Source organism: Dama dama, chromosome 11 (genome assembly GCF_033118175.1).
Source record: "Dama dama isolate Ldn47 chromosome 11, ASM3311817v1, whole genome shotgun sequence".
Lineage (NCBI taxonomy): Eukaryota > Metazoa > Chordata > Mammalia > Artiodactyla > Cervidae > Dama > Dama dama.
In genome coordinates, this window is record NC_083691.1 from 49,904,735 (window position 1) to 49,924,197 (window position 19,463).

A 19,463-nucleotide genomic window follows, 5' to 3' on the forward strand; every position below is an offset into this window, starting at 1 on the left:
ATTCACAAAATGTGTGTCTGTAACCACCCTACTTACAATCTTAAACATCTCTATTACCCCTGGCAATAGAGTTGCTGGATTTAGCACATAAAATTACAGAACATCCAGTTAAATTTGAAGCTTAGGTAAATAATGACATTTTTAAAAGTATAAATACATCCTCTAATTTGCTAAGATTTAAAATTTAAAAATGTTATCTGACCTGTACTTACATAGGGCACCTCACTGGCCTCACCCGAATCCTGGTCCTGTCAGAGCTTGGCTTTATTTCAAATTCTGATATTTGGCATTAATTTTGAGTTTCTAAAGTATTGCATTAAATTATTATTTACCTTGATTCCTGAGTTCTTTGATGACCTCTTCCTCTTTATACCTGAGGCAAGTGCCTCACTCCCCTCACCCTGGTCCAGGTCTGGTCTAATCTTTATGGTCTCCTTTGTGAAACAGTGATAAGGTTATGTCACCAGCAGAATGCAGTGAACCCAGGGTCTGACATAGTGTTTATTCAGTGATTATTTTATGTATTTTGTCTTATGTATTACTTTATGTATTATGTATTCTGTCTTGACATTTATTTTTACATTGGAAAGTTCAGTGATCTGGTCTGCTTCTCTCATAGCCACATTTAACTCACAGTTGTTCAGTTTTCAAAGTAAATTCTTAATTACTCTCATGCATGGAAAAGGCTTAAGAAATCTGTGGTTCCAGAATGATCATGGTCCAGACCTCCATAAAAGTGCCTGTATTTTGAAGTCAAACATCCTATTTGCAAGGAGCAAACCAAAGAGAAAAGAAGCAGTTTTGGCTACCAAGTTAGTGTCTCACCTCACTTCACCAGGCACTGAAGTTATACCCACTATGTGACAGCTGCCTTCAGATGATAAAGCAGCACATTGTTCTTCTCCATATACTTCTGTTTCTTTGGAGCTAATTTTATGCTGATATTTCAGAGTTGTAAACATTAGTCAATTTCTTTTAAGCTCTTTCTACTTATAAAACTTTAGAGTGTACATCTGAGAGGTCAGCATTTGAGTTCAAGGAGTAGAGAATGGTAATGGGAATTTGTAGAATTTTTAAATAATTAAAAAGGCATACATATGCCCTGGTTTGGGCTTTTTAATGAAAATGCTATAGGATTACACATCAACCAACCATTCGTTCAGAGGAAAAAGAATTAATTAAGTAAGTTGTAGAAAAGAGTAACTGATTTTGTCTGACTCTTTGCAACCCCGTGAACTGCAGCATACTAGGCTCCTGGTCTTTCACTATCTCCTGGAGCTTGCTCAAATTCATGTCCAAAATCTAGGTATACGTGAGTCAGATGTTTATGTTTCAGCCTTGCATATCCAGGATCTTGCCAATGAAAGAGAACATCTAGAAGTCTGTCAGATGTTAATTTCTATAGATCCTCAAAACATATCCTGTGAGGCACAATTTATGACCTGGGATCTCATTTCATCATATACATAAGTTGCTGCAGAGACCTGCATGGTTTTACAGAGACTGAGTATAAACAGGAATTGGCCTACCACTGGGACCATAAATCAATTTGTAAGGTGTTTGACTAATGTTTAGATAATTTAATAGATTTGACAAAGATTTGGGGGACTATTTTCTCTTCAAAGGAAGATAATGCCATCCATAAACTTATGCAGACCTTTTTATCCATGGGAGTGTTGTTGCTACTGTGGTCTTAAAAAGAATGGAGATTCTGTTTGGTTTGGTTTGTGGTGTTACTACAGAAATGAAAAATTCTACAAAAAAAAGCAAGGGAAGGGGAGGAATAGAAACTAGTTAAACTTCCAAACTTCCTGTGAATAATTTATCAAATACCATTACTATTATCTTTTGCTTTTGCCTCTGTTTGTTATAGTATAAGGGAAATTTTCCTTCTGGCCTCAAGCTGTGGGTTCCTTCTTATCATGTTTAGCATTCCAGTGCATGGCAGAACAGAAATTAAAACACTATGTTCTCTACTAAAGCACCTCTTTTGATTTTGATACAGAAATTACAAAAAGACTTGTGATACATTAGTATAAAATTCTGATTATTCTTTTTCTAGTTTTGCTTTATTATCTCAATAGTCTTCTATTCAGAAGAAATATATAATGAGAAAAAAAAAACCCACTGGTATTTGAAGGTAATAATAAAAACATCCTTGTATCTACTTAATTGTTGAATGTCTGGAGAAAGAAAGAAAACATAGATCTGCATGGAGTTGAATACAGACATATGTGTAACCATCTTGAGAATGTATTGATTTTCATCAACTTTTAATCTTTATTTCAGAGAGATTAACTTTAGAGATCAAGTTATATTAACTGGGTATTGAAAAGAATCCTTTTTTTTTTTTTTTTTAATGGCTTGGACTCTACAATTCAAGTGTGTTTCTTAATTTTTTTAAAATTTAACGTCACTAACATTGAATTTTTCTAAATCTGAAATTATTTTTTTTTTTCTTAATAGACTGGAAGAAAAGAAAAAGGAGATCCTCTAAACATTGCAATTGATAAGATGACCAAGAAAACAAGAGATCTAAGGAGACAGGTACTGTTTTGCTTTATAAGTGCCTGGTAGTAATACTTAGTGGTGGTTTCTAAGAATGTCCTTTTTCAGACCTAATACTTAGCTTGCTGTTCTTTATAATATCTACATATACACAGAAACTTTTCATCAACAAATCAGTCTGCTGAGCAAGCAGATGTAACAGGTGCAATGGTGGTGATGAAAACAACCCCTAAGTCAGGAGCGGCAGACAGTGAGGGGAAACCCTCTCACTGACCAGACACAATCTTCCTAGGTGGAGAGTCGACAAATTCTCTGCCCTTTACATATAGTCTTCAGTTTTTCAGACCTAGGCATGTGAAGAACCAGTCTGTAATTTCTGCTAGTTCTTACTAAAACTCCCAAGACAATCAGTGAATAAACAAGAGTGCCAATGGTTAATGTGAAACACAACTCTTAATCTGATGGGCTAATTAAGGTCTCTGATCCAGTGTGTTTCCTTGGGGACATAAATCTAGGGGAAAATTTGCTTATCAGATGGTTGTTTGGGAAGCAGGGAAACCAGGCAAGGAAAGGTAGCTGGATGATTTAAATGGTTAAGGGCATCATTAGCCTGAAGGGTCCATGTTGGGGGAGGGGTAAGGAATCTCTAGTCAGGGCCCCTTTTCATTTTGAAAGTGCTACATGAATACAAGTACCCGTTTCTAGTACATCTTATTTTCCACGTTGCTATGGTGAGCTCCACTTCTTCTGTAGTGTTCTTTTTATGGAAGAAATGGTACCATCCATTAAGGAACTCCTTCATGATTTCTGCCTCAGAGGCCTTATCTCTTGCTGATGGCTTCTGCATACATCCATCTCGTTCATTAAGTGTTGGTCATCGGGGACCAGCCTCTGCTCTGGGGCAACACATACTTTACTTTCTGCATCCATGAAAGCTGAACTGTCAGGGCTGCATCAGCTGTCAATAAGACTCATCCCTGCAGCATGTCAAGTAGAAAGATTAGCAAACTGTCTGGGCAAGAATGGCCAAGGAGCATCTTTAAAAATGGTTTGAAGGAGAGGAAGACACTGCTTCAAATCACTGTTGTGGAGCTTTTCTGGGCTATTTTCAGGTTATCACCAGAAAGTACAGACACACTGATCTGGTGTTCTCTAGAAGGTACAACAATTAGTTCTAAAATATGAAGACTCTAGTTTGAATGCCCAGCTAATAAGCTCTTTGACAGTGAAAGTATTAGTCTCTCAGTCATGTCTGACTCTTTGTAACCCCAATGGACCCACCAGGACCCACCAGACACCTCTGTCCATGGAATTCTCTAGGCAAGAATACTGGAGTGGGTAACCCTTCCCTTCTCCAGGGGATCTTTCCTGACCCAGGGATCGAATCCTGGTCTCCTGCATTGCAGGTTGATTCTTTACCATCTGAACCACCAGTGAAGCACAATAAACCTTTAGAGGAAAGCATTTCTTTTCATTTTACTTTGAAATAAGGGAGAATAAAACATTGTCTTCTTAGGCATTAGAAGGTAATATTAAGAGAGAGTATGACCAGGTATGCTTCTCCTTGCCCTCTTAGACTATCTTTCCATACAAAGTCCCCATCTGAAATGAAATGATATTGGTAGTAAGAATTGGGATTGGGGATGGTAGACAACAGTGAGTCAGGTGTCTGGAGCTCAGGGTTTTATTTCTAGCTCTGCCACTCAACTGACCTTATGACTGTGGATCCTTCATCTCTTGGTCTCCTCTTACCTATAAAGTAAGTTTGGCGTCTGCCAAACTAGGTCTGTAAACTCTTTGAATGAGTACATTTATTTCCTCTGCCAGAAGTCCTAATGCCTGATACTCACAGGTTTTAAAAGCAATGGGAAGGGAACAGGCATCTTCTCTAGGGTTTGCCTTTGGCTGGATTGTCAACCAGGCTTCCCAAGTGGCGCTAGTGATAAAGAACCCACCTGCCATGTAGGAGATATAAGAGATATGGATTCAATCCCTGGGTTGGGATGATCTCCTGAAGGAGTGTATGGCAACCCACTCCAGGATTCTTTTGCCTGTATTTTGCCAGCATTCTTGACAAAGGAGTCTGGAAGGGCTTATAGTCCATAGTGTCACAAAGAATTGGACGCAACCGAAGCAACTTAGCACACAGGCATACAGGTTGTCGACCAGGCAAAGTTCATGAAATGAGTCTTCTTACTTCCCCCTCTAGGTCTTAATAGGGACCATTATTTTACATTCTGGAGCCAACACCTAAGTTCTCTGCACTCATGGCCTGTCACAGGAATTTTTTTGTCTTACTGGGAAGGAATGGATACAGTAGTTTTTACCTTGATGCTACAATCCTCAGAAAAGTGTTGACTCATTTTAGCTTTGGATAGCAGTGAAATTTGAAGATGGACTTCATGGCACAGGAATTTTAAATGCTTTGGTGACAAGATCTTTGAAGAGCTTCCTTTATCATGACATTAGAAGGAATATGTCATGCCCTAAAATCATTCCATGTATAACACTTTTTTTTTTTCTGCTCACCTTTCCCAGAGATTGAGAAGACTAAGTGTGAGAGAGAGTTGTTTTATGATAATCACAACAGTTACGGCATAATTTCCCACCACATCCCTGATTTTGGCTCAAACAGCCTTCTCTTCCCCAGTATGCCTTTCTAGAACTAAGATGGTCTCCATCTGTCAGTTCTATCCCAATCCATATGTTGGAATATTTTAATCTCTTTTCCCCATCTCTTCTGTTTCTCCATGTACACCTGTACTGGTACAAAACCTTTCCTGAGCTGAATAGAAGCTACCTAGCATTTCTGCAGATAGAACATGCAAGGAGTCTGATTAGCTTGGCTCAGGTAGATGTTCAATTTAGATGTGGGTAGCTAGTTAATTGGAGAAGGCAATGGCACCCCACTCCAGTACTCTTGCCTGGAAAATCCCATGGACAGAGGAGATGATAGGCTGCAGTCCATGAGGTTCGCTAAGAGTCAGACACGACTGGGCGACTTCACTTTCACTTTTCACTTTCATGCGCTGGAAAAGGAAATGGCAACCCACTCCAGTACTCTTGCCTGGAGAATCCCAGGGACGGGGGAGCCTGGTGGGTTGCTGTCTATGGGGTCGCACAGTCGGACGTGACTGCGGTGACTTAGCAGCAGCAGCAGCAGCTGGTTAATGAGATGAACAAAATTTGACCTGAGTCTCTGATATGTGATGCCCAGGGCCTCCCTGGTGGCTCAAATAGGAAAAAATCTGCCTGCAACGCAGGAGACAAGGGTTCAATTCCTGGGACGGGAATGTCCCCTGGAGAAGGGAATGGCAATCCCCTCTGATATTCTTGACTAGAGAATTCCAGGGACAGATCCTGGTGGGATATAGTCCATGGGGTTGCAAAGAGTTAGACACGACTGAGCGACTAAACACACAGACAGTGAATGCTAGTGGTTCAGATGAAAACTGAAACATTTTCTGTTTCTTCAATTGCGGACAGGCCTTTGTTAGAAAAGATTCTAAGTGAAAACCCTCAGCGATCCAACTCTAGTTCCCTATAAACCTATATTCTTTAAACTATTTAGAGAAATAAAATCACAAGCTGAAATCAAAGAAAAATATTTCTGATCACTTTCATAAGTTCTTACCCTTTGGGCCTCCTCTCTTTTCCTCATAGCCCCAAGGTTGGGCAGTGTTCTTCAGAAGGTGACCCTGGGCTTGTAAAGTTCTAATCACCAAATTAAAAAGAAATAAAGTCGATTATGATCATTATCTTGGGCTTGCCTAATGAAAGAAAGTGGACTTAAATTTGTAGACATGTGAAAAAAAAAATCCAGTAATTGAATAAAAAAGGATTTCTGTTTTAACTAGAATTTTCTAGTAAGTAGAGCTCTTTTTTTTTTTTTTCCAGGCAGTATGTCCCAAGGAACTAGAGAGTCATAAATTGTGAGAAAGGTTGCAGGAACCCAAGGGCGTTATTTTAACTGATTGGCATGGATCCATCTTGCCAATTAACCTCAAGAGAGTGGGCAGTGGTAGAACAGAATCCTTTTAGGAGTATTTTGTTTGGAGTTAAAAATGGATTTAGGGGAATATAACTGCCAGCTTTAAGCATTATGTTTTAATTTTAGAGCTGTGGGCACAGTATGCCCCACGTCTGAGCTATTGTCACTGCTGTGTTTCTGGAATCAGCCCATTATAAAAACAAAAGATTTTGGCCGAGTCCCTGCTTGAGTACCTAGTAGCCCACATGGTCCATTTATCCCATAGAGAGGGCCCAGTTGGTGTCTGCCAGCTGCTCCTCATGCCCCTCTTCTATATGCCACCTGTGAACTATTCTAGGCATGGCCTCTTGGTTTTCCTTACACTTACAGTGATGTTGGTTTATCCTGATTGTTATTTTGGTCCTTGTGTTAGTCTTTCTCTCCCCCCAAGTTGATAAGCAAATCGAAACTCAAATGTTTTCCTATGAGAAGCTAATAAATAGTAATCATAACATGTTAGTGTGTTGCTAAAGTCAGCAGCTCTCTCTTATTCCTCAAACCAATCAATGGCCTAATTCTTATTCCATCACCCTTAATAGACATCACAATAATTCCAGCAATGAGATGCAGTGTCAAATTGAGAAAAGTGTCAATTTTGCTGTCACAATCAAAACATGTATAGAATGCTTTTACACTGGAATGCAAACTTAATAGAATGGGTTATACAACAAAGGATTAAAAACAAATGAGCAAAACTTGTCACTGGATGGTTTGTTAAAGGTCAATTTATCAACACCCTGCCTCCAGATAGGACTTCAGAAAAAGCTCACTAGATTAATAAGAAATAACTACAGCTGAAGATTCCTCAGCTGTCCCTTTTGTGACCCAGTTCCTTATGTAAGAACTGTGGCTAAAGGTGGGCAGTCATCAGCCCAAGTTTGTAAAATCATTGTCCATGAAAATTTAAACTAAATTATAGCTGACATTATGGAGTCCTTACATTGTGCCAAGCAGTGTTCGAAGTTCTTTCTATAAATGGACTGTATTTAATCCTCATTCAGCTCTATGAGATAAAACAGGCTGTCATCATGCCCATTTTACAGATGAGGACATGAAACCAGGTAGTAAACCCATGGTGACACCAAGTGGGGATGCCTGGAGGTCCCTGTCCAGGCAGTCTGGCTATGGGGTTTTGGCTCTTAGACCTTCCCCATCCTAGCAATCCAAAGAACCAGCAGATGCAGCTGGGTCCCCCATATGCTATTCTCCTCTGGGAGAGGCAGTGGGGAAGAAAGATGGTTCACATAATATGTAGAGATGCTTTGTGATTTTCAACAGCGCCTTTAGTACTGTGGGGTTGGGAATGGCTGAAGAAATAATGAAAGTATTAGTCGCTCAGTCATTGTGACCCTGTGGACGCCACTGCCAGGCTCCTCTGTCCATGGAATTCTCTAGGCAAGAATACTGGAGTGGGTAGCCATTCCCTTCTCCAGGGGATCTTCCTGACCCAGGGATTGAACCCAGGTCCCCTGCATTGCAGGCAGATTCTTTACTGTCTGAGCCACCACAGTGGGTGACATACATGTAATTCAGACAGAAAAAACATCTGTGGTGCATGTCGAAAATAGGGTTCTAGTTTGTGATAGGATATCATCTCTCAGGTCTCCAGCTGTTACGGTTCACTGGATCTTTTTAAAAACTGCTATTATGTTTAGGTAGCTGGCTTCTCAAAGCATGAATTATAGACTTTTCAAAACATTTACAGAAGAAAGGAATTTTAAGGCATTCAATTCTTTTTCTCACATCTGTTCATGATGGGGCCAATTATTTTTAGATTCATTGTAAGAAAACATTTTGAAATCATTTATTTCCAGACTTGAAGCTGCTTTTCCTCATAAGGATTTGAGGCTATCTATATGGCTACAGTTTAAAAATTATGAAACAAATATTGATTTCTTCCAAACCTTAAGGTTTGTGTTCTTCACACTGAAAACCTATGTCAGAGCTAATAATCCTGGTCAGATTGCCTTGCTTCTATAAAAATGTAGAGACCAGAAAATGATCATACAGCAATTGGTGTTTGAAATACAGAACATAAGCAATTCTGGGACAGTTGAACACAAATGGCATCAGAAACACCAAAATCAGAATCAAAGAGACCAGAAAGAGAAGGGCAGATGAAGGGGAGGGCTCATGAGCACTCTGAAAGGCCGTCTCTGGACAAGCCCTTTAATCACAGGTTGTATACTCAAGCTCTCTCTAATTTAGGAAAATCCCATTACAGGAGCCCTGAATGTCAGGCCACTATGTACTTATTTGTATCCTGGAAAACACTCATTAGGCCGGGTTCAAGGTACATGATTTTATCTGTTGCAAATAGTTCTTAAAATATCACTATCGGCAATCTCTTCCCTTATAAAGACCCTGTTCAAATCATGAAGTAGATTAACTGACTCCTGTGAGCCAGCATGTGGTTGATGGGTCACACATGAATACAGTCTTGGGGAGGATGCCAAGCTTGACCTCTTTCTCACCAGTGAGTCCAGATCACAGGAAGAGTCCAATAGCTTGATCAATATCGATTAATCAAATAACACACAGTGCAGAGGAATCTGTAACACATGCATGAACAGGAAACTGCTCAATTAAGTGGAAGCTTCGACTACTGACTTATTCTCTTCTGTTGATTTCTTCATGCCCCAGAAATCAAGGAAAAGTTGGATGGAGAAGGATACGTAGCATTGCCTGAGTCTCGAAACATTCAAGAGAATGTGTGCTTTTGGTTTTATCTTGGACACCTGCTGTTCTAGGCAATAAGAGTGCCAGGAAAAAAACAACTTTTAAGCTGAATTTTATTTTTAATTAAAATTTTTTTCATTTATTTTTGGCTGCCCTGGGTCTTTGTCGCTGTTCAGGTTTTCTCTAGGTGCTGGGTGTGGGCTTCTCATTGCAGTGGCTTCTCTTATTGGGGAGCATGGGCTCTGGGGTGCATGGGCTTGTGGGTTCCATGGTTGTGGTACACAGGCATAGTTGCCTGCAGTATGTGGAATCTTTCCCAACCAGAGATCAAACCCATGTCCCCTATACTAGCAGGTGAATTCTTTACCACTGGACCACGGGGGAATCTCCTAGGCAGAATCTTAATCCTGAAGGTCCACTATAGGATTATAAAAAAAAAAATTCTATCATATTTTCCAGGATGAAATACCTAAGCAGGAAAATTTGGAAAATTTTCAAAAATGGTGGTTCAAATAAGGATTTTTCTTTCTTTCTTTTTTTTTTTTTTAAAAAAGAATGTCCTTTAAGCTTACCAAAACATTTCAGAACACCAAACCTGACTGAGTGAGGTTGGTCCATATGTATTGTTGCAAGCTATGTTTAGGCTGAGGTTTTCTATCCAAAACAGACACTAAAAGGGAGATAATTTTCAAATGTGTTCTGCAAGAGCTTGCCACTATGGCCTGTATTGAGCTCTTTGGAGAGCTGATGATAGCCGCTAATCGCCTTGATTCTGACAATGTATTTAGTGGATATTTGCAGCCAGCTTTTGGTCAAATATATCTTGTTCCATTTGACCCCTCCTTGCTGAGGTCACCTTTTATTACTTGAAATGACTTCTTGAATTCTTATCTCAGGGGAAATTTCCATCAGGACAGCTGATTTTTTTAATCTTCCTATTTCCCAAGGGGGCTGGATAAATCTGAGATTTGGAAAGTGAATCATCTTCCTGTAAGCTCTGCCTCTCCTGCTGGTGGAAGCCCTGGTTTGCTGTAGGATCTGAGCACTTTGTCCCTTCCTGGCTCCGAGGGATATCACAGAGGATGGCTGAGGGAATTCACCATTGCTCTTTGCTTGGGCAGGAAATTGTGATGAATGATGCTGAAAACTCAGCCTGTGTGCACTGGTGCTGAATAAATCTTGGAGATAGAGCTTTGAGTGAAGTAGAAAAAATAGCTTTGTTCCTTTGTCAGGCAAAGGGGGACACAGCGAGCTCCTGCCCTCAAAAAACTGTGTCCCAAACTGTGGTATTTGGTGAGGAGTTTTATACCAATAGTTCAAGGTCAGGACTGCTGATAAGGATCAAGGTGTGTGCCGGGCCTGCATTTCTTTAATTTGGCCTCAGGTGGTCTCCTGATGAGCTTCTGTGGTTCTCAAGGTTAGCAACTGTGGCCTTCTCTCTGAAATGAAGAACGCTCCTCAAGTAGTTAACATCTTCTGTTTGGTGGGGATTTTACTTCTGTAGAAGAGCTCAAAGATATAGTTATGTATGTCTCTTGAGGTGGAACCAAGATCCTGCCCCAAGGCTGCACTATTGTTTTGATTGTTCCTCCCTTGTCTGCATTCTCATCCCTTCTCTTTTTAGCAGCAGTTTGAAATTACCATTGGAAAAAAAAAAAAACAAACCTCTCTTGCTTTTTCAATGAAAAAAACAAGAGAGTTCCAGAAAAACATCTGCTTCTGCTATGTTGGCTACACCAAAGCCTTTGTCTGTGTGGATCACAACAAACTGTGGAAAATTCTTAAAGAGATAGGAATACCAGACCACCTGACCTGCCTCCTGGGAAATCTGTATGCAGGTCAAGAAGCAACAGTTAGAACTGGACATGGAACAACAGACTGGTTTCAAATAGGGAAAGGAGTAGGTCAAGGCTGTATATTGTCACCTTGCTTATTTATCTTATACGCAGAGTACATCATGAGAAATGCTGAGCTGGATGAAGCACAAGCTGAAATCAAGATTGCTAGCAGAAATATCAATAACCTCAGATATGCAGATGATACCACCCTTATGGCAGAAAGCAAAGAACTAAAGAGCCTCTTGATGAAAGTGAAAGAGGAGAGTGAAAAAGTTGGCTTAAAATTCAACATTGAGAAAACTATGATCATGGCATCTGGTCCCATCACTTCATGGCAAATAGATGGGGAAACAATGGAAACAGTGACAGACTTTTTTATTTTTTGGGGGCTCCAAAACCACTGCAGATGGTAACTGCAGCCATGAAATTAAAAGACACTTTCTCCTTGGAAGAAAAGTTATGACCAACCTAGACAGCATATTAAAAAGCAGAGACATTACTTTGCCAACAAAGGTCCGTCTAGTCAAAGCTATGGTTTTTCCAATAGTCATGTATGGATGTAAGAGTTGGACTATAAAGAAAGCTAAGCGCCGAAGAATTGATGCTTTTGAACTGTGGTGTTGGAGAAGACTCTTGAGAGTCACTTGTACTGCAAAAGAGATCCAACCTGTCCATCCTAAATGAAATCAGTCCTGAATATTCATTGGAAGGACTGATGCTGAAGCTGAAACTCCAATATTTTGGCCACCTGATGTGAAGAACTGGCTCGCTGGAAAAGACCCTGATGCTGGGCAATATTAAAGGCAGGAGGAGAAGGGGACGACAGAGGATGAGATGGTTGGATGGCATCACTGACTCTATGGACATGAGTTTGAGTAGGCTGTGGGAGTTGGTGATGGACAGGAAGACCTGGAGTGCTGCAGTCCATGGGGTCGCAAAGAGTTGGACACAACTGAGCGACTGAACTGAACTGAACTGAACTTGCCATTGGAACTCAGGGAAGGTCTTAGAGGCTGAAGCCTAAACAAGAAACAGGGGACACAGAAATACTTCTGAGCCCAGGAGCCCCAATAGGGTCCTGCTCAATTTAATGAAGGTGATGTTGGTTGTAATATTCATCTATTTACTTTGTATGGTCTTAACCAATCTTTGTCTTCCTTCTTTTCTGAATGAAATTTCCAGTATACCTTAAAACTAAATCCTTACCCTTCCTCCACCCTATTTAACTGTGTGCTCCTCACTATGATCAACTTTTCAAGAAGGTTCTTGCCTTGTGCAATTTCTTCCATTATCTTTCCCTAAATCCCCATCAGTCATTTAGTTGAGTTGATTCCACCTCCTAACTGTGTTTTGAGTGCACTCCTTCCTCTCCATTACCATTGGCACTGCTTAGCTGCTTTTCAAAAAATGGCTGTCACAGCCTCACTACCAGTGACTTGACCCCAGGCTCCCTGCCTTCAACTAAGTGTAGCTCCAGCAATCTTTTCGGCCAGTCTTCCCACATCTTCATTGCTTTGCACTTGATGTTACTTCTGCCTAGAATGCCCCTTTCCTTCATTTATCTTCTTTTTCCAGGAAAATTCATAATTTTTCCAAATGCCCTCCCTCCCTCTTTTTTTTTTTCCTTTTAGGAAAATTTGCAATTTTTCCTACAAAGCTTACCTTAAATGTCACCTGATCATCACAACTTTATTCAATTCTTATAAACAGGGTTTATCCAGTAGGCTCCTAAAGCATGTTCAAATACCTTTATTATGACACTTTTTGCTGTAGATTTAAGTTGTTTATGTGTTTTTGCCTATGCCCAAGACCTAATATTCTTTGTTTCCTCAAGGCATATCTTAGTGCCCAAAATAATGTAAGTTGCCACCACACTAGTGATGAAAGGATGGAGAATCTGTGTTCAGCCAAACTAGAAATATCCCAATCATCAATTTTCCTCTGTTCCAAACTCTCATGTCTTTGGTTCTGTTGTTTGAAGAGCAAGATTTGTTAACTGAAAAAGTCCATTTTTTCTGTGATAATGGCTTTCTCCATTTTAAGAGAGAGTTTCTATGCTTTAACCCAGATGTTTCCTATTGCTGGGCTGACTTTAGAAAAGTTCAGCTTAAGAACCTGCCAAAATGCAGATACCAGGTATCTCCTGTTTTTCGAAAGTCTGTTTATGCCTTTTATGAAAAACTTAATGTTAGTTTCTGGTTTTGCTAGCTGAAAGGAATCTGAAGGATTTTTGCTCTTACAAAGAAAGGTGAAGGTAAAGATCTGTCCAGCATTTTACAGCCAGCTCTTACACAGGCAGTGGGCACTGGAAGCGGCAAGAGTAGCGCCGCCAAGCTCCTTCCCTGGGAACAACACTCAACATCTCAGCATGCAGCCACCAAAGCTTTGAACTGTGTGTGTGAGCATCTGTGCTTTTTTCTTGATGTACTTTGTGCATTTGTTGGTAAGAGACCTCATGTTGGGGTCCTTTAATGGACCGGAACCTTGTGGTACAGAGTCGACGATAAGAAAGTGAAAGAGAGAAAGAGAGAGAGAGAAAGAGAGAGAGAGAGAGACAAAAAAGACCCGGGGACCTAAGCTCTGGTGGAGCAAAGGTGCTTTAATGATTTCCTATGAGTATATATAGGCTGTGGTACAAGAAACTTCTTTCAGGAATGACAGAGATCAGAAAACCAAACGTACAGCAACCATTACCAAGGGGACAAGGGGTAATGTTAGTCACAAGGTCAGGACACAATCCATATCTCAAGAAAGGGGAACGAGACTAAGCAGTTTTGTCCTAAAGAGAATGTTTACTTTAGACCCAAGCCTGCCTCACACAATGACCTCAGTCCCTGGGAGCAGCGTGCTGTTCCGCTTGAAGAGGGACAAAGGACTTATGAGAGACAGCACGTAGGAATCCTCCCGTCAAACATTCCCTGACACCTCATAAGGTGATTGCTTCTTCAGTCTACAGCATATCAGCTTACAAAAGGTTTCATAGCATCTGTACTTTCGGATAGTGAGAGAAACCCGTATATGGCCCCATCTTGAGATTCTAATTTCATAATAGCAGTGGCAACTTAACTGCTATATTGCATTAAGCTTTCCAGATTATTGTGATGTTCTGGCAAGTTTGAATTCCACTGCTTTTGTTTCTGGTGGGGGGAACTTTTATGTTTCACCATCGTTCTTTGGAAGATTTACTTGAAGATTCGTGGAGCCCAGCAACCTGTCTCCATTTGGCATCTTCTAGACATCACCACTTCATAGATACAATACCTGTTTTGAGGGACGGAGGATACACGCTTGAGCCTCTTCTTCCCGTGGGCCAGGATTACAAATGGATGGTCTGATTGTTCACTGTGCTGTGTTGAAGGGCTTGGCAAGATCTGTGCTTTCTGGGGCAGGGCCAGGAGGAGCGGGAGAGGAATGAGGCAGTAGTAGCCTACGGCACATAATTTCAGGAAGAACCAAAAAACTAAGTAATGAAGATAAATAATATTTTTATGCAGTATTTTAGAAAATTGAAATTAATGCAAAAAAAATTCATGATGAGTAACTTACCAACATTGTAAATTAACACAGGATCAGTAATAGGGCAGTGCTGAGCTTTACTGAAACCTGAAGCAAAAGAAAAAACCAGCAATACTGATCTTGTTTTTATTTACAGTGTTGCTATTTTGTTTATGATGGGTGATTCTCCTTAGTCTTGGCTCTGCTCCAGAGCTTCTAGCTCTTAATGTCTTTACTGCACCTGCTGTATGAGAAAGTTTCCCCCCACAGTCTCAAAGTCAGGTGGTTTTCTTTTTTTTCCCTATGTTAGTGGCAAAAGGGCTGACTTTTAAATTTTACAATGAGATGACACCTTGGACTCCAGATCTGAAGACTTATTTGAATTGTGGTGTCTTTTAGCTTGCCTTGCTCCAAATGCATTGTTTTTTTCGATGTTTATCACCGTGACACGACATTTTTTTTTTTGTTGTTGTTTTTTTTAAATGACACTCTGAAGTGCTTCAGAGAAAATGGAGAGTATTTTAATACTGCTGATTTACTTTTTCAGGTCTACAGTAATTTCCTTACTGCCTAATTATACGGCTCAGCTTAATTTACTCTACACATAATGTTTACTGATGCACATATGGTGCCACATTTCAGGAAACTGTACCCAAAACAGGTATTTTTGTCAGACTGGAGCATGGAAAATTTCCTTCATGTACAGAAAAACAGCTCAGAAATTGAATCATCTGAACAAAGAATGTCCCCCAATGAAAGGAAGAGAAATCACACCCATCTTTAACTTCAGAAAGAAGGATACAGTCTCTTTAAATGCTTATTTTAAAAGTTGAATGATGATTATATGTGTATAAAGATTTATAGCTACCCCCAGAATTAAAGGAGGGTAGGAGGAGGGGGAAAGGAGTGACAGGAAAGAAAAGCAGTAGTGTCTTCTGGGCTTATTTCTCAACCAGCTTTTCTCTTTTATGAAAAAAAGATAGATTCAGTGGAGGTCATGGACTCATAAACTCTTAGAAGTAGAAGGGACCTCTGAGATCTTTTCTAAGGGCAGAATTTCTTCCTTTAGCATCCTAAGACCCCCTGCAACAGCTTCTGCTTTAGAAATGGGAGATTATCCCTTTACCCAGCATCTGGTACAATTACTGGGCAATTTTAGTAGCTAGCAAATTGAATTAAGATCCGTGATTTTGTAATTATCAAATTGTTGGGTTTGTGCTGCAAAACTTTTTTTTTTTCCTACTTTGTCTAAGCTTAAGACCCAAATAAAAATTTCAGTGAAAGACTTCCCTGATGGTTCACTGGCTAAGACTTCACGCTCCCAATGCAGGTGGCCCGGATTCTATCCTTGGTTAAGGAACTAGATCCCACATGCCAGATCTAAGAGTTTGCATGCCATCACGAAAGGATCCCGCATGTTGCAGTGAAGATTGAAGAAGTTTCCATGTGCTGCAGCTAAGACCTGGTGTAGACACGCAAATAAATAAATATAAATAAAAAATTAAAAAACACATAATTTGTATCCTGTAAAGGCGGGGTGGGGGGAACTTCAGTAAAGAACTCTATTTAAATAGAGTTCCAAAAACCTACAAATTAGTAACTATCATTACACATGAATTTGTGGCATCACAGACACCTGGCTTACCTTTCTGTAGTTCTGAGTGCTAGGAGTGTTTAGGCTTAGAAACCGGGCAGCTGCTACTATCCTGTCATTGAGAGCTGAAGTACCCAACTCTTTTACCATTTGATCCATTGCTCCTATTTCTACCTGGGTGTAAATGAAGGTCAAAAAAGCAAAGTTGAACCCACTGAAACTGTTGGACATTTGTTTAGCAAGTGTCCATTCTCTCTTTGATACGTTATAATTTGATTCTAAAATCTGTCATTATCAAAAAGATTTTATTTTTACAGAGTAGCATTTTGAAATTCTGACAATGAGCTTACATTTCTTATCAATATAAAGCTGGCAAGTTAGTGAATCCAAGTGAGCTAATTCTGAAGCCTGTCCTTTTAATGACTGCAGTTGTTCAAGTTGATACACTTTGGACTTATTTTATAGCTTTTATTAAAATTCCATTAGTGGGAAGGCTATAAGGTAAATATCAATTCATAATGTCTTGAGATCCTCAATAATAATCAAAATAATAGCCTTCCTGTTTAACATCCCCAGTTTTTTTTTTTTCTTCCTGAAACCACCCATATCTGTGGCCAACCCCATGCAAGACACTGAACCATGAAAGAGATTTTGATAATTACTTTCCTAATTAATCATAAAGGGGAAAAGTAAAGGACTTTTATCTTAGCTGGAGTGGGGGATGGCTGATTAAATGCAGACAGAGGGACTAGCCAACTTGCCTGGTATATTCAGTAAGAAGAAGATGGATGAATTTTTGCCCCAGTGTTCCAGGATCAGAGAAGAACCATTTGTCCTGAGGACTTTGGTGACAGGAGGGGATTTTCCATCTGATCCAACCATAAGTGCTTGTCAGAAGTCTGGGTGGATAACCAATCTCAGCCCCCTCTTCTTTCATTCCAGTTTCTTGTTTTTTTTCAGGAGTGCATCAATCCTGTTAACTCTAAAGGGCAGGGCTTCTATGAGTGAACCAATCCTGTTAACTCTTAAGGGCAGGACTTCTATATCTTTATTTGATTCCTTCAATTTCAGTGAAGATCAAATTTCAGTTTTTAAATAGCTGCAGTCAGAGTTGCAGCTACTTGAAGAGGGTGACAGAGAAGCTGAAGAGCACCTTTGGTTAAGGCGAGCTGGGCGGTCTGGGCACTGACCGTGGGTGAGGGAGGGCTCAGAGTCTCCCTGCAGGGGCAGGAAGAAGGCAGCCCTAACCATGCCTGACTGAGCAGACTTCCCTCAGCTCCTCCTTTGAAATCTGAAGGCTTAGATCAGTGTGGCCCTGAGGCTATATCCATAGATGCCAGAATAACTGGTGAGAGTAGATCCCTTGTGACTTTCATTGTGTCTGTATATTACCATAGCAACAAGCTTGCCTCATGCTCTTTAGGTGCATTCTCTGTGTATTTGTCCAGTCTGTGGAAGGACTCTCAATATTTTTTGCCAAATTAGGAGGAAATAATCAGGACTTGGAGTCCAGCCCAGGTCAGAACACCTATATTGAGCAGGCTGGGCAACCCAACCAGATACCCTTCTAGTTCACAGAATTTTTAGGAAAAGTCAACAGCTTCTGCTTTTACATCTAACCATTCCTCTTTGTTCTTTGCCTTGAAGCTTCTACTAGAAAAGGAATTGCTTAGGCACCACTGAGATAAACTATGTTTTCTAGCTGAGTGTGAGGCAAAGAGAATAAAAGTCATCTTGGTCAAGTAAAGCAGTCAGACAGGACCCTTGGGGTTTCTTGAGATCATCTCTAGTCTTCTCAATTTTCTTCCTATGTGGGTAACTGCTGCATCCTGAAGGTGCTAGGTTCTAAGTAAAGAGTGGGTGAAAGGACCTTGAAATAGCCTGGGATTTGAAGTAGTGAAGCAACAGGGTGACATGGACAGGGTGATAGGGTTGCAAGACTTAAAGTCCGCAGATGAAACTATATAAATCAGGTGCCTGCAAATCTGTGGCCCAAATCTGCCCTTGTGCCTGTTTTGAAAATAAGTTGTACTGTTAGTTTTTGTTCTATGATGGCAGAGTTGAGTAGTTGTGGCAGAGACCAACTGGCTACAAAAACTAAATCATATATTGTCTGGCGTTTTATAGGAAAAGTAGAGCAGCCCATGTTCTAGAAGTAAGGATCTACTTGAAATGAAATAAATACCGTGTAAGAGTCCAGGTCTTCTGTAAAACTGAAGGATCTAAAATCTGACTGTCACCTGCATTTCCCTGAACAGTAATAGCGCCAGTCATGTTATGGGATTTCCACAGACTTAGAAATGTGGAGTCATCATTAGGCCTCTGTCTGAAATGAATCCCCTCGAGGAAAAATTCAGCAGCTGTTGGAAATGCACCACTGTGCAATAGTTACAGACAGGGAGTGAAAAATTATAGTATATGGTGGCAGAACTTGGGACAGAGAGGTTAGTCCAGAGGTACACGGTTATCTACAGTTGGAATAGAGTTGGGGAGCATGGGGAAAGGGTTTCTGTTTTAAAAAATGTAATGGGCTCTTAATGACCAAGAATGGTCACAAGCTTTAGAAGTTCATTTACAAGTGACATCTGCACTAACAGTTAAGTGCTCATCATCCACCTTCCCTAATCCAACAGCATCTTATCCCCCCAAGTTTCCCATTCTGCTCAAGTGAAGAGTCACTCATCTGATACTCAGAGTGCGAACTGATTAGTTTTCCATAGGGTCCTTCCAGAGTCTCTTGTTTTTACAATGGGGATTCTTCTGAGACCCAGAAGACTTGTGATGTAATGGGGAGTGGCCAGAAATATGGAAGTATGGGGCCAGATGACTCTGTCTGGTACAAATCCTGTGACACTGTGGCAGGTGTGTAGAACTGACTCCACCAGGAAGAAAGATGGCTTTAGAGAGGTGTTCTCCTCTGCATCTTATTCCTCATACATTTTAAAATAAGCTACTGCTAATATGCTCTCAAACCATTCATTCCATGCTTGTTTCTCCCAACTGACAATGCAGTTGGGGTTGTTTGTTGTTGTTTAGTTGCTAAGTTGTGTCCCATTCTGCGACCCCATGGACTCTAGCCCACCAGGCTCCTATGTCCATGAGATTTCCCAGGAGAGAATATTGGACTGAGTTGCCATTTCTTTCTCCAATGCAGCTACATGGCGAGTGGGGGTGACAAATCTTTCTTTAAGAAATATTTCATAAGCTTCCTAAGGGTCCTTGCTAGAGTTAACTTATCTGATATAACTCTATTTATTTATTTTTTGTCTGTGCTGGGTCTTCATTGCTGTGCGTGAGCTTTCTCTAGTTGCAATGAGTA

At 40.4% G+C, this 19,463-nt stretch overlaps 1 protein-coding gene across 1 annotated transcript in view; it reads left to right on the top strand.

Moving 5' to 3' along the window:
• CTNNA2 (catenin alpha 2) overlaps positions 1–19,463 on the top strand; it is a 1,329,932-nt gene that overhangs the window by 1,030,843 nt on the left and 279,626 nt on the right. The window contains exon 8 of the mRNA XM_061156261.1: positions 2,467–2,547. Within this exon, the coding sequence (XP_061012244.1) occupies positions 2,467–2,547 (81 nt within the window). The remainder of the gene's footprint in view (positions 1–2,466; positions 2,548–19,463) is intronic.